Source organism: Carettochelys insculpta, chromosome 20 (assembly GCF_033958435.1).
Source record: "Carettochelys insculpta isolate YL-2023 chromosome 20, ASM3395843v1, whole genome shotgun sequence".
NCBI lineage: Eukaryota > Metazoa > Chordata > Testudines > Carettochelyidae > Carettochelys > Carettochelys insculpta.
In genome coordinates this window covers 14,831,452-14,845,169 of record NC_134156.1, presented here as the reverse complement: position 1 = coordinate 14,845,169, position 13,718 = coordinate 14,831,452, and the positions used below count along the sequence as shown (strand labels likewise).

At 47.7% G+C, this 13,718-nt stretch overlaps 1 protein-coding gene across 2 annotated transcripts in view; it reads right to left on the bottom strand.

Annotated features, from left to right (window-relative positions):
• Positions 1–597: 597 nt before the first annotated feature.
• Positions 598–13,718, bottom strand: part of HLF (HLF transcription factor, PAR bZIP family member) — a 74,742-nt gene continuing 61,621 nt past the window's right edge. The window contains exon 4 of one of the 2 annotated variants that reach the window (XM_075014624.1): positions 598–5,293. In XM_075014624.1, the coding sequence (XP_074870725.1) occupies positions 5,075–5,293 (219 nt within the window). In that variant the 3' untranslated portion in view covers positions 598–5,074. The remainder of the gene's footprint in view (positions 5,294–13,718) is intronic. The other variant, XM_075014625.1, reaches the window with a different exon arrangement.

Genomic DNA, 13,718 nt, shown 5'->3' with positions numbered 1-13,718 from the left:
TGTTTTTCCTGAGGGCAGCAGGGAGCCCTTCTGGGAAAGAGAGTTTAGGAGGTTTATCAACTTCCTCAGAGCACCCTGGAGCTGATGGCTTCACTTTTTAGGTAACTTTCAGTCCATTGTAAAAATTGGGTGTTTTGGAAAAGAAGCTTCATGATCAAAGGTGGTTCTGCATTACATAGCTGCTGTGACAAGTGTTCTGAGGCCAATGCTCCCTCTAATCTTTACCATCTGTACATGAATTTTTTTTCCATGTATGTACGGACTAATTGTATGGGCACTGAAACGTGTGAATGTGCACCACCAGGAGAAACAAAACTTAGCCATGGGCACTCTGCTAATCTGATGGGCAGCATTTGAATCGCTCCTGAGTGGCCATACAAGTGCATAGCTTACAGGAAACACAGAAAGGGGATATTTTGGCATATGATTGAGTACCTCCTGAGAGTAACTAAAAAGGAGGCTCTCAGACATGTGCGCTATTATGGGTTGTTTCTTCAGAACAAAGACAGCTAACAATAAACCTTCAAGTGTATGGGCTGAACAACCAACCATCCCCACCCCCTGACACGCTCAAGCAAATACACAGCTGAGAGAAAAAAAATTTAAAAGTTTATTAAACATTAAGAATAACAGACAAAAAGATTTGGGCCGAACAGCATACAGGATGCAATCCATTTCATGACATACATTTAATTTGATCTCATAGGTAAATTTGAATTTAAACAGATGCTGTCTTGTGGTGTTGCCCAAAATACAATGGTTGATCACTTGTAATTTTTAAATAGTTTTCTCCAAGTTTTATAAAACAAAAATAAACCACGCCTCTCTCTCTCATAAACCATGCACAACAATCATTTTTAAAGTGACGTTAGCAGCCGACAAACCCACAAATGCAAGGTAATTCAATCCTTAGTTCATCCATGTTGCAGGGCCTCAATCCAGGGTCTGATGTTCTAGAGCTGTGATAGACACAGCAGAATCAATTAAGTGGAACTTACCAACCCAGCATGTTTTCCTTTAGCTCTGAATTCCTTGCTTGTGTGGATTTAAATCAGCACTTTAATTCCATGATGCTGGTGATTTTAGTGCCATCAGAAGACTGTCCCACCCCCACCCCTTCACCCTTCCATCCCAATCCCAAAGGCTATAAAACCTATATGAATAGAGTTGAAATTGAAAATGGTTGATTTTTAAACAATGGTATTTTTTTTAAAGTTGAAATAATTTGACTTAAGGACTAGCATGAAGCAAATATTTAGCCAATGCTTATTGTCTACTTATTAGATTTCAGTGTATTACTGTGTAAGGACACAATTAGATCCTTCTGAAATGCCATATAATTGGACAGACCTAAGAACTCCGACAGAGTCAATAAGGCCCATCAGAATTGTAAGCATGCCTGATCCAGTGCCCTTATCAGTTGAATAAAAGGGTAAAAAAATGTTTTAAAAAATTGTCAATCTTTTGGGAACGTAGCCTAGGCCGAAAACTTATTTCAAGCTTTAGCCCAGGGTTTTTTGTTTTTTAACTGCACAAATCCCACTATGAGAAGACTCCCGGACTCCTTAAGGTGCCTCAGACAATCCTACCCTAAAAGCCCAAGTTATAAACCCCTAAAAAAGTGGTGCCAAGGGTAGCTTCGATGGAAAGGTTGACATAACTAGTGTTAGCAGCACTTCTGGGCGTTGCTTTAATATTACTAGCTACGGACTTCCACAGCCCATCCAGAATGTTCTGAGTCTCTCCAAGTCAGACAACATGATTTGGTTTTGTTGTGTGACATGCATTTGTTGAACCGTCCTACCAAGACAAGAGTATGCATGACCTATAGCTACATAAGGCACCTGGAACAGACTCAGACGTGGTTGTGATGGTAGATGAGGTAGCTGCTAGAAACCTCGGCTGGCACATGGTGGAAAGCCTACTTATTCCTCCTCCTCTCCCTCCCACCAATAAATAAGTCTGACCTAGCCACCCTACAAAAATAAATGTGTCTACACACACCCTAAAAAACAACAGAAGTGCTCATTTGTAAATTTACTCATTTGCCTTTGTGTGTATGGATGAGTGACTGTGGCAACCATGCAAACTGCCAAGACCTCTAGTTACAGTAGGGTCTCAACATTCGTGAACTTAAGGTTCGCAAATTCAATTGTTCGCAAGCGGCCGCTTCCCCAGGGCTCCAGGGCAGGGAGTGCTGGCAGTCACCGCTTCCCCCGGAGCTCCGGGCAGGAGTGTCAGTGGCTGCTGCTTCTGGGGGCCCCAGGCAGAAGGGCCAACAGCCACTGCTTCCCGGGGCACCAGGGCAGGGAGCGCCAGCAGTCACCACTTCCCCAGAGCCCTAGGCAGCAAGTGCCAACAGCCACTGCTTCCCCGGGGCTCTGGAGAAGGAAGCACCAGCAGCTGCTGCCTCCCTGGGGCTGGGAGCACAAATAGATGCTGCTTCCCAGGGCAGGGAGCACCAGCAGCCACTGCCTTCCTGGGGCTCTGGGCAGGAGATCTGGCAGCCAGGCTCCAGGCAGGAAGCACTGCCAGCTGCCATACTCATGAAATTCAACATTCGTGTGGGTTCTCAGCACGGAGCCCTCACAAATGTTGAGACCCTACTATATTTATGTCCCAGCTGACTTCACAACCACAACTTCTGCTATTTCAAATGTCAGCTGCAGAATATCACAAAAGATAGTATGCCAACACTGTTGCAATTCGCCACTTTACTACTGTGGGCCCACATTACTGGTATCTTGAAGAACTTTGCTACTACTAAATAGCTTCTTATGAAAAACAAAACAAAACAAAAACATCAGTTTGTTTTCTGGTCAGCGGATATATTGACTTGTATACATCAGTTTCAGGTCAAACACATATTCCCTACATCCCTTCTGGTTTATAATGGACAACAATTAAATTTCTACTCTCTGACCCTTTCTGAAACTCCTAGATGTAAAATCCACAGATTTAATGGTCCACAGGAAACTACCTAGAATTAAGGGACCCTGTGGATTTAGAGGAAGATAAATGGAAAAATCCCACTGAAGAAAGGATACGTTTAATGTAGAATAAAATGCTCAGTCCTTTGTAACAGCCTCCTTAAGTAATGATTTACTGGAATGAAAAACCTCTTTTATTTGAATAAAAAAGGGGAAAAATGTGAGCCAGACATGTAGCACCATATTTTCCTTGGATGTAAATAAGTGTATGCAAGACATAGAACTATAAAAATGAACAAGACTATTAAGAAGTTCAGGTGGAAACAAATTTTAGCAGCAGCAGCAGATTTGAAATAAGTCTGAGTTTTGTGTAGTGTCCGCTATTCTTCTGCATCTACAAAATATTGCATTGTCCAATATACATTTGACTAAACTTCATGTTGTGCTTTGTCTGTGTCAAACAGATTTTTTATGCTTCTAACAAAAAATTATAATGCCTCAATATTTTAGTAACATGAAGCACCTTGTCAAGCCATAGTACTTTCAGAAAATCTTAATTTAAAGCAAAATAACATGCTGATGTGTCAGTGGTAGTTTTAAAACATTAAAGATCTAAATGCCCCCAAAGCACTTCCTCTCTGTACAATACTGGTGAATATATAACTTTGCTATATATTTTAAACATGGAATAGGTTTTTCCTTTTCTTTGCTATATATAATGTCTTTCAAAATACACTGTCAGTATTTGTATTGGAAAAATACTGTACAAAACACTCCATACTGTAATTATTCTGTATAAACTTTATACACTTTATAATATCTATTCTTTTGGTCAACAGTAAACATTTAAATTGATTGGATTAACCACAGTATATGACAACACCATTACCTTCTGAAATTCATCAGTGTCTCTTACATTCATTTTCAGAAGTCCACTTGGTAGCAGAACATACGTTCAAGACCAGATAGAGAGAAAACAGCATAAAGTTCAGAACCATCAGGTCAAGACATGCTCAAAATAACATCACTAGGAAAAGTGGGATTTTCAAAACAATGACTCTTCTAACTGAATAAAAATGGTTTTAAAATAGTAAGATATAATCCTTGGAAAATATATTACAAAAAGTGGGGAAATGAGCAGGTAATAACCAAATGGGGTGCCTAGCAATGCAAAATTAAATGAAAGTGAAACAAATGAAAATGAAACAAAACGTCCTCCAATTTCAACATCAAATCTGGCTTGATCCTTTTGAATTTTGTTCTTATATCAATTGATTGTCTCTCTTTCATACACACGCTCCATTCCAGGGATGCTTTCAGCATGCTCCTATCAGTGGGTCTTTCATTTATAAAACATTAAAACTCTTACTAGGTAGGGAAATCATCCTATGTGCACTAGGAACACGCAGGCAGCATGCGCTAGTGTATAATAGGATTATTGCTTCAGGTTCAGGCAGTGAAAATACACACTGTATTCTGTGAATAGTATTCTTATCTGGTGTTTGTGGAAATAAAAGGAAACTTAGTAGATATAGAGAAGTCATAATGGGATCTATAATGAGCAGAGCTAACTCAGTCGAACGGCACTTTAAATCTGAAGACAGCTATCACCAAAAGTTAAAATACAACGTAAGCAATCTATAAATTAATGTTCCTGTAGTGTCATACTGAATTACTGTTTGTGCACTTCATTAGCATGTTAACTTTTCTGATTACACATAATTAAACAATGACTTCTTACTGTTGAAAACTGAGATCTATCTCTATTAATTTTCATTGTTTATTTTTAGTGGGATCTTTGCAAATATATTGAGAATTTGCAACGTTTTAGAACAATGTAACAATCCTAATCAGAAGCAGCACTGGGAAAAAAAAAGCTTACTATGGCAGTTCTCAATAGTCCAGGTAAAAATGTGTCCCCCTTTGAAGAGCGTGTCATAAAAACGAGAAGTGCTGAGATGTGCACACACATGCGCATACACAAATGAAAAAAATAATGTAAGTCAGTTTTGTTTCTGCTTCTGGTAAAGTGCTGATGACAGACAGGTTGGTTTGGGTGTGGTGCTATCAAACAGGAAACACATTGTCCATCTATTAAAATGCCAACCCACAACAAAAAAGAAGAGGGAGGGGGAAATGGCCATTTACAGAGCCCCATGCCGAGCTTCATACTTCGCCAGCACATTCTTGCACTTGCCCAGCTCTTTCCGTAATTCAGCCACCTCTTGGCGCAGGGCTGAGTTCTCTTTCTCCAGGAAAGAAGCACGGATGGCAATCTGGTTTTCCTTCAGTCTCCGGGCGTCTCTTGATCGCTTGGCAGCCATGTTGTTCTTTCTACGTCTGGCCCAGTATTTGTCATCCTGCTCATTAAGTACATGAAGAAAGAGAGAAGATATTAGATTTTGGTAAACTAAGAACTCCTCAAACACTTGGAACCCGGTAATCATTTTAGAACACCCTCTCACTAATACAACTGTAAGTTAGAAATGTGAACAGAAACCCAACCTTATCTTCACGTTTATATTATTTGCACTAGAAGTGCTTTACTGAAAAACAGAAAATTATGGCATATGGAGAAACCCTTGGGTGTGATATTGTAATTAATTATTATAGGGGTTTTGTAGTTTCCTCTGGAACATCTGCTGGCAACTGTCAATGACAGGAGACCAATGTATCTAGACCAGGGATCAACAACCCCCAGCATAGGTGCCAAGGGCGGGATGTGAGCTGATTTTCATCCACCCCGCCCCTCCTCCTTCATGCAGCCAGGAGCTTTCTTGAAGCCTGCCACCTGTGGATTAACAAAAGACCAGCTAATGTTCCCAACCACCACGAATGGTAAAGCTCTGCATCTTTATTTATTTAATGAAGCTGCTGTAACTTTTAAAAGTAGCACCAGCTCTCGGGCCATACAGAAAGCTCACAAGGTCAATTTTCAGCACTCTGTCTTGGGAAGGTTGCTGACCCATGGTCTACACTAAGCTCACCACCATGGCAGACTGGTTCTGAAGTCAGTGTTCTTTGTAAGCTGAGTGATTTGGTGGCCATCTAGGAGAGCTTCAGGTGCCTCTCAGCTGATTAGCAGGGTGCCCACAGCCACCCAAAGTGGACAGCATGTGTTTCTATTGGTGGTGCACATCCACACATGACTTGGTGCCCAGAACAAAGTTTATTCTGCTCCCAGATGGAAACAATTAGAGGCAGCACTGTTTTGAAGACCTCCAAAGCACAATTAACAAGCACCTGAAACCTTTCTGGCAGCAGGATACCACTTATACCAATTAAATCTGTGGGAAGCACAGACAATCAGAAATGGGGACTGCATAGAGGAGTCATTGCCAAGTCAAGGGATTATGGGCTAGACCCCAAGGTTCAGAGCTGACCCAATGAAAACAAAGAACAAAACTCCATAAACGTGTAAAGCACATGCCCTGGCCTGGAATGCCCCACCATGTCTGGGCATGCTCTCTGCTGTGCTGCTGATTGGCTGTGAGCCACAGTCTTGTCTCCTCAGCTTCATTTCACTTGCTCGCCACCCTTTCCTCCCGTCTCATCCAGGCTACGTCTACACTAGCCCAAATCTTCGAAATGGCCATCTGCTGATAGGCATAAGGGGATTTTGAAGTTGGCGGGGTCCTTTCGAAAAGGACCCCTGGTCTGGATGAGTTGCGTGGCAGCGAAAAGTGGCAGCTTTGAAGAGCCGAGGCCACTGGCATGCTAATGAGGTGCTGAATACGCATTTCAGCACCTTATTAGTAATCTTCGAGATGGCCATTTGCATGGCCATTTCAAAGATTTGGGCTAGTGTACACACGGCCCCAATGTGTCACCTCTCCCTTCTTTTGCCTTTTCTTTAGCTTATTGACCCCCTCCTTCAAAAAAAAAAAGAGTATCCAAACCTTGGCACCCACCATCACCTTGTTCGCTCTGCTTGTTTGATACATCCCCTTCCCCTAGTCCGTCTCATCTATTCAGTTAGTAAGCTCTGTTGGGCGGTGACTATCTTCTACTCTGTGTAAGAACATAAGAATAGCCATACTGGGGTCAGACCAAAGGTCCATCTAGCCCATGGGTGTCCAAACTTTTGGCTTGCCTGGGCCACATTGAGTGAAGAGGAATTGTCTTGGGCCGCATATAAAATATATAATATAGTTGATGTATATAAATCACATAATAATGTTAAAAGTTTATGATCTTGTGGGGCCGCATTACTAGCTGTCCAGGGCCACATGCGGCCCACGGGTTGGACATGCCTGATCTAGCCCATTATCCTGTTTTCCCACAGTGGCCAATGCCAGATGTCGCAGAGGGAATGAATAGAACAATCATTAAGTGATCCTTCCCCTGTTGCCTATTCCCAGCTCTGGCAAAAAGAAGCTAGGGACGTCATCCCTGCCCATCGTGGCTAACTGTGTGTACAAAGTGCCTGATGGGGCCTAATTATCGGTTACTGGCCTCTAAGGGTATGTCTGCACAGCAGTGTTATTTTGCAATCAGCTATCCTGGAAGAGCTGTAACGCTGCTAAACATAAAATGCATTTAGAAATAGAGTGTCTATACACAATAGAGTCTATTTCAAAATAGAGCACCTGAGTGTACTGTGGCTTATTTAGAAATAGGCTCTATTCCCTGGCTACACGGGTCCTATTTTGAAATAGGCACTATTCCCTGTAGTATGAGATTTATCTATTTCAAAATCAGCCATTGTGTAGATGCTAGCAAGGTTATTTCGAAATAACAGGTGTTATTTCAAAATAGCTTTGCTGTGTAGACATACCCTAAGACACAAACAAAAGTAATAATACAATGAATAGGCTCCTGCAACGGATGTCTTTGGGGAGGCCACATTGCTGGGTTTGAGGCAGGGGAGAAATAGAAGTAGACTGCTTTTGCCTGACAACCCGAGAACCACACATACTCTTTCAGTTAAGTGCCTCTGCTGAGTACCTGCCAGAGTTCATGCCAACGTGTCCTAGGTTCACAGGCACTAAAAATATTATTCCAAAAAACATGTGCTGCCTGCAGGAATTCAGCCTTGTTGGGCATCAAAGGAGACAAATCACTAGTTAACTGCACCTCATTTTGCCCCTCACGTACAATTAAACAGACTTTCCTGAAGTAAGCTTCGTTGGTTTCAGTGTTCCAGTTTGGAAAGATCAAAGTAAGTACACCTCTAGGCAACGTGCTGACGGGTTAGGACACATTCTAGAAAGTGAACTTCACCCACTGCAGCACAAGGCCTGTCTGCTAATTAAGCCCCACTCAGAATGCAACCAGTCAGGAACAGTCAAGGTCAAAATTCTCCTCTCAGAATGTCAAGGTTCACCACAGCTCTTGTGTTCTGCCTCCACTTCCATGGGTCGATTCCCCACTGCACACAAGCTGGGCACAGAATAGCATACAAGCCCCAAGATAAATATTAAGGCTACGGTTACACTTGTGAGTTTTGACGACAAAACCCTGGTTTTGTTCACAAAACTGGTGGAACGTTCACACACAAAATGCGTTTTGTCAACAGTTTGTTTGTCAAAACTCAGCACTTTTGCCAGCAGTGTTCTGCCCCTCAGCCATGAGACATAATACTGCTGTTGACAGATTTTGTCAGCAAATAAGGTGTGTGGATGCTCTGGGGAGCCTTCTCTCAACAGACAGGGTATCCAGAACGAAGGGAAGCCCTGACAGCTGTGCCTGTTTTGTCGAGAGAGCAGCCACGCAGTCTGGCTGCTCTGTCAACAGAGCGGAGCACTCTTTTGATTGGCTTTTGTGTGTAGCCGCACGCTGAAAACAAGTTTTGTCAGGAAACCTCTTCCGACAATGACTTCTTGACAGAATACTGTAGTGTAACCATAGCCTAAGAGGAGAATTTGGCCTTAGCTGCACTGAACTTTTCCTGTTCCCTGTAGGAAATATTTCATCCAAAATTCTGATGGTTAGAAACAAAAAAGACAAATATGTTCAACACTAAAACTGCCTTCAGCCGCCAGCCAAGTGCAGTAGGCCTGCTGTACTGCTGTTCTGCACCTCGGCTATGTCTACACTGGCCCAAAACTTCAAAATGGCCATGCAAATGGCCATTTCGAAGTTTACTAATGAAGTGATGAAATACATATTCAGCACCTCATTAGCATGCCAGCAGCCGCGGCACTTTGAAATTGGCGTGGCTCACCGCTGCATAGCTCGGCCAGACAGGGCTCCTTTTCTAAAGGACCCCAGCAACTTCAAAATCCCCTTATTCCCAACAGCAGATGGGAATTAGGGGATTTCGAAGTTGTGGAGGTCCTTTTGAAAAGGAGCCCCACCTGGATGAGCCGCATGGCGGCGAGCCATGGCAATTTTGAAGTGCTGCGGCTGCCAGCATGCTAATGAGGTGCTGAATATGTATTTCAGTGCTTCATTAGTAAACTTCGAAATGGCCATTTGCATGACCATTTCAAAGTTTTGGGCTAGTGTAGACATGGCCCTTGTGTCATGTTTATAGTACAGGTTGAAACTCTCTAATCCAGAACTCTCTTGTCCAGAAACATCCTTAATCCGACATGAGTTTAGTTAGCCGGATAACCACTTATCATGGGTGTGGGCAAGTTTCCCGTGGTCCCATAAAGTTTGTTTTCAGACAGCAGTGCTGGCTCTCAGTGTTCTGTGCTTTTATGTAGCTGTGATTTACACCTAAGTGTCTTTTGAGAGCTCAGTAAGCGGTGGAAGTGTTGGGAATACTACTAGACAATATTGACCTCCTGTGGTCCGGCAAATTCCCTCATCTGGCACTGGACAGGTCCTGAGGGTGCTGTATGAGAGAGGTTCAACCCGTAGTGCAAAGCAAGAGGAAATCATGTCTCATTTTGGTTTGGCAGTATTTACAACCCCACTCTATTCACTTTGCAATGGAGTCAACGACCATTCCAAGTTCAGGGCACAGGTGAGTTGAGTTCAGTTTAGTTCACTAAAATCTCCATTCACCTGTTCTTAGATGGGACCCCCGCAAAGTCTCTCTTAAGAGAAAGCAAAAAGGCATGACCCTAAATCTTAGCCTACAATTTCTATCTCATTCCTTTCCATGAAAATCAGCTTTAAGCAATTTATTATTGTGCCATCTCAGCCTCATGCATCCTTATTTAAAAAAAAAAATGCAATGGTTATTCTCTTTTTCCAGCCTGAGAAAGTGTAGGCTGGCATTTCAGAATCTCACACAAACCAGAGACAATTGACTGGCCTTATCGGTTTACCCTCTTCCAGAGCTCAACAGCCTATTCTCAGGCCAGGAGAGAAAGAGTATTTAGGTCAGGCACTCTGTTATCAGCCAAGGACAACCAAATGTGTTTATCTCAGCACCCTGACCTCCTCATTCATCACACACTGAAGACACAAATCCTACGTGCATAGAGGACCCTAGGCTTTCAGTTGCTGACATTAAATACTCCAAGGGCATTTCTGCTGATAATTTTCTTTTCTTCCTGCATTTATGATAAATATAATCAGGTGTGTAACAATTCTCTGGAGATCACTCAATGACAGCTGATACTAGGACTCAAATTCCCATTTTCCTAACACCTGGTAACCTTCCTGATTCTGTGCATATTATGCATTTGTGGACCCTCTCAGCCCCAACATGAGTGATCTCAATCAGTGGCAACTGGTAAGAGAACTCCAGGGTGGGCATGTGTCCCCACTTCACCTTAAGACCTGATCCCAACTCTCGCTCCACTCCTGCCCCTATCCTGCCCCAGCCCCACTCCCACCTGCCTTTTTCTCTGGAAACACCACACACTTCTGATGAGTGCGGGGGTGGTCCCTTCCCACCCCTGGAGCAGAGCACCTGACAGCAGCACAACCTGCTGGAATGCATGCTGGTCTGAAGCCTTCCTGCTCCAGCGGAGGGGCAGGACCATGTGCACACTCACCAGAAGCTGTACAGTGCTGAACAGTTAAACTGTGTCTACACATAAGCGCCCCTTCGAAACGGCAAAAATCGAAGTTCGGCTTTTGCAAAAGCAGCCATTGAAAAGGAGCCCCCGGCGCCATTTTTCAGATCGGCGTTCCGATCCGCTCTTTCCAAGTGCCATCGAGGTCTTTCGAAAGTGAGCATCCACACGGCTCCAAGCCCTCTTTCGAAAGAGGGGAGGCAGGAAAAGCCACTGACAGGGTCCCATGGCCGAAAAGCCCTTCCGGGGCCACAGCCAGCCGCCTCCTTTAAAGGGCTCCTCCCTCCGCCCTCCCCTCCGCACGAGCCGAGTGCTGCCCAGCCTGTCCCAGCCCAGCAGAGCCCACTCGTGCCCACCATGGAGGCCCAGCAACAGCTCCTGCAGGAGGACACCCTCATCATGGACACCCTGCTGGCAGTGCTGTGCATTATCGCTGCAGCTGCACCCAAGCTCATTGGGTGGCTGCAAGGTCCCCCCGGGGCCATGGGGCTCCCCCACCAGGGCACCGCCGGGCGTCCCCCTGGGTGTCCTGACACCTCTGGACCCACCCCAGCAGCACCGACTGGTGGGAGCACATGGTGCCGGGGGAGTGGGGTGAGGAAAGGTGGCTGCAGAACTTCCGCATGTTGAGGCAGACCTTCGCGGAGATCTGCCACTGGCTCGCCCCTGCACTCCGGCACCATGACACCTGCATGCGGCCAGCCCTCACCCTGGAGAAATGGGTCGCAGTCGCCATCTGGAAGCTGGCCACCCTGGACTCCTGTCGCTCCGTGGGACAGCAGTTCGGGGTGGGCAAGGCCACCATCAGCGCTGTACTTATGGAGGTAAGGTGGGGCTGGGTGGGTGGGGGGACTGGGGCAAGGGGAACCCTCCCCTGCAAGGGGCTAGATGGGGCAGGGGCTGGACGGGAGGGGGTGGGGGCCACACGGTCCAGGGGCTGGATGGGAGAGGGGCAGAATGGGCCTGAGGTGGGGGGCAACGGCCACCACACCCGCACTAGAGCATGTGTCCCCCTTCACCCTCTGCAGGTCGTCAGGGCCATCAATGCAATGCTGCTCCATAGGGTCGTCCGCCTGGGGGATGTGGACAACACCATTGCTGGCTTCCAGGACCTGGGCTTCCTGAACTGCATCGGCTCTTTGGATGGTGCACACATCCCCATCTGCGCCCCGCCACACAGCGCCAGCCAGTACGTGAACAGGAAGGGCTACCCTTCGGCGGTGCTGCAGGCCCTGGTGGCCGCGAGGGACCAGTTCACCAACCTCTACGTGGGCTGGGCGGCCGCACCCACGATGCCTGGGTCTTCCGGAACTCCAGCCTCTGCCACCACATGGGGGCCGCCACCTTCGTCCCCCAGAGGGAGATCCCCATGGCAGAGCACATCACCATGCCGCTCTACATGGTGGCAGATGCAGCGTACCCCCTGCCGCCGTGGCTCACGAGGTCCTACACGGGACACCTCGACCCCACCTGGGAGGCGTTCAATAAGTGCCTCAACCACGCCCGCAATGGGGTGGAGCGGGGCCTTCAGGCGTCTCAAGGGGCAATGGAGGTGTCTCCTCACCTGGCTGGAGGTTGGGGTCCCCAATGTGCCCCAGGTGGTGGGCACCTGTTGCACCCTCCACAACATTGTGGAGGGAAAGGGGGACACCTATGTCCCCGGGAGCGGGGGCCCTGTGGCTGGCGCTGTCTATGAGCAGCCAGGCGCCACCCCCATCTGCCAGGCCCACCAGGATGGCCACCGCATTCAAGAGGCCCTCAGGCAGGCCTTTGCCCATGGCCAGCTCTGACCCCACATGCACGCCCACATCCCACGCACATCCGTCACCCACCATCCCTGCCACCCCCATCCGCACCACACCCGCACATCCACCACCCACCGAGAAGCACAACACAGAGTGATGAATAATAAAGAAACATTTATGTAACTTGGGTCTTTGGAATAATATGTATAGGGGGAAAACTAACTTGGAGGGGGGCGAGGTGCTCATTCCGGGGCAGGGGTGGTGGGCCGTGAACCCCGTCAGCCCCTGGAGCCCCTGCCCCCCCGGGTGTGGGGTTCCCAGCTGGGGGGGGGAGGGTGCCAGTACCACCGGCAAATATTGCTGGCGGGTGGGCCTGGTGGGGGCAGGCTCAGTGGGGGCAGAGGGGGCAGGCTTGGTGGGGGCGGAGGGGGCAGGGCCAGCAGTGGGAGATGCCAGGGGGGCCAAGAGGCATGGCCAATGCCCTCAAGGGTGTCCAGCAGTCTATCCCAGGCTGCCCTCTGCCACTCCGTGTCGGCCCGGGCAAGCTGGAGGTGCTCCTCGGCCACCTCGGCCTGGCGCTGAGTGGCTGGGTCTTCCCCTCTGGGGGGTCTTCCAGCCACGGCCCGACAGTGCGCTGCCGGGGTGGAGTCTGGACCCCTCCAATGGCTGCGGGCAGGACCTCCAGGGATGGCGTGGGGCTCTCCTGGCCCACGGATAGTGCGGCTGTGTGGAGAGGAGGAGAGCATGTCAGTAGTGTGCCCCGGACAAGAGGGGATCTGGCTGTGGCCTACCTGCCTGAGCCCACACCATGGGGTCCCTGCCCTCACCCCACCCCCAAGGGACACTGACCCCTCCAGGAAGCACTGACCGGCCCCCCCGGGACTAGGCCTCCCAACCTGGGTGTGATTCCAGGGTCTCTCCTGCAGGTGGCCCTTCCTGGCCTGCAATGCGCGGGCCCCGGGTGCTGTCTGGCACTGACCGGCCACCACCCCTGTGTGGCTTACGGCACTGTCCACTGGGGAGCGGGTGCTGGGCCTCGCTGGTGTGGCACCACAGGGTGCCGCATCCCATGTGGGGGCTGGCCTGTGTGCGGCCTGGGACCACCGGTTCCGTGTGCGGGCACC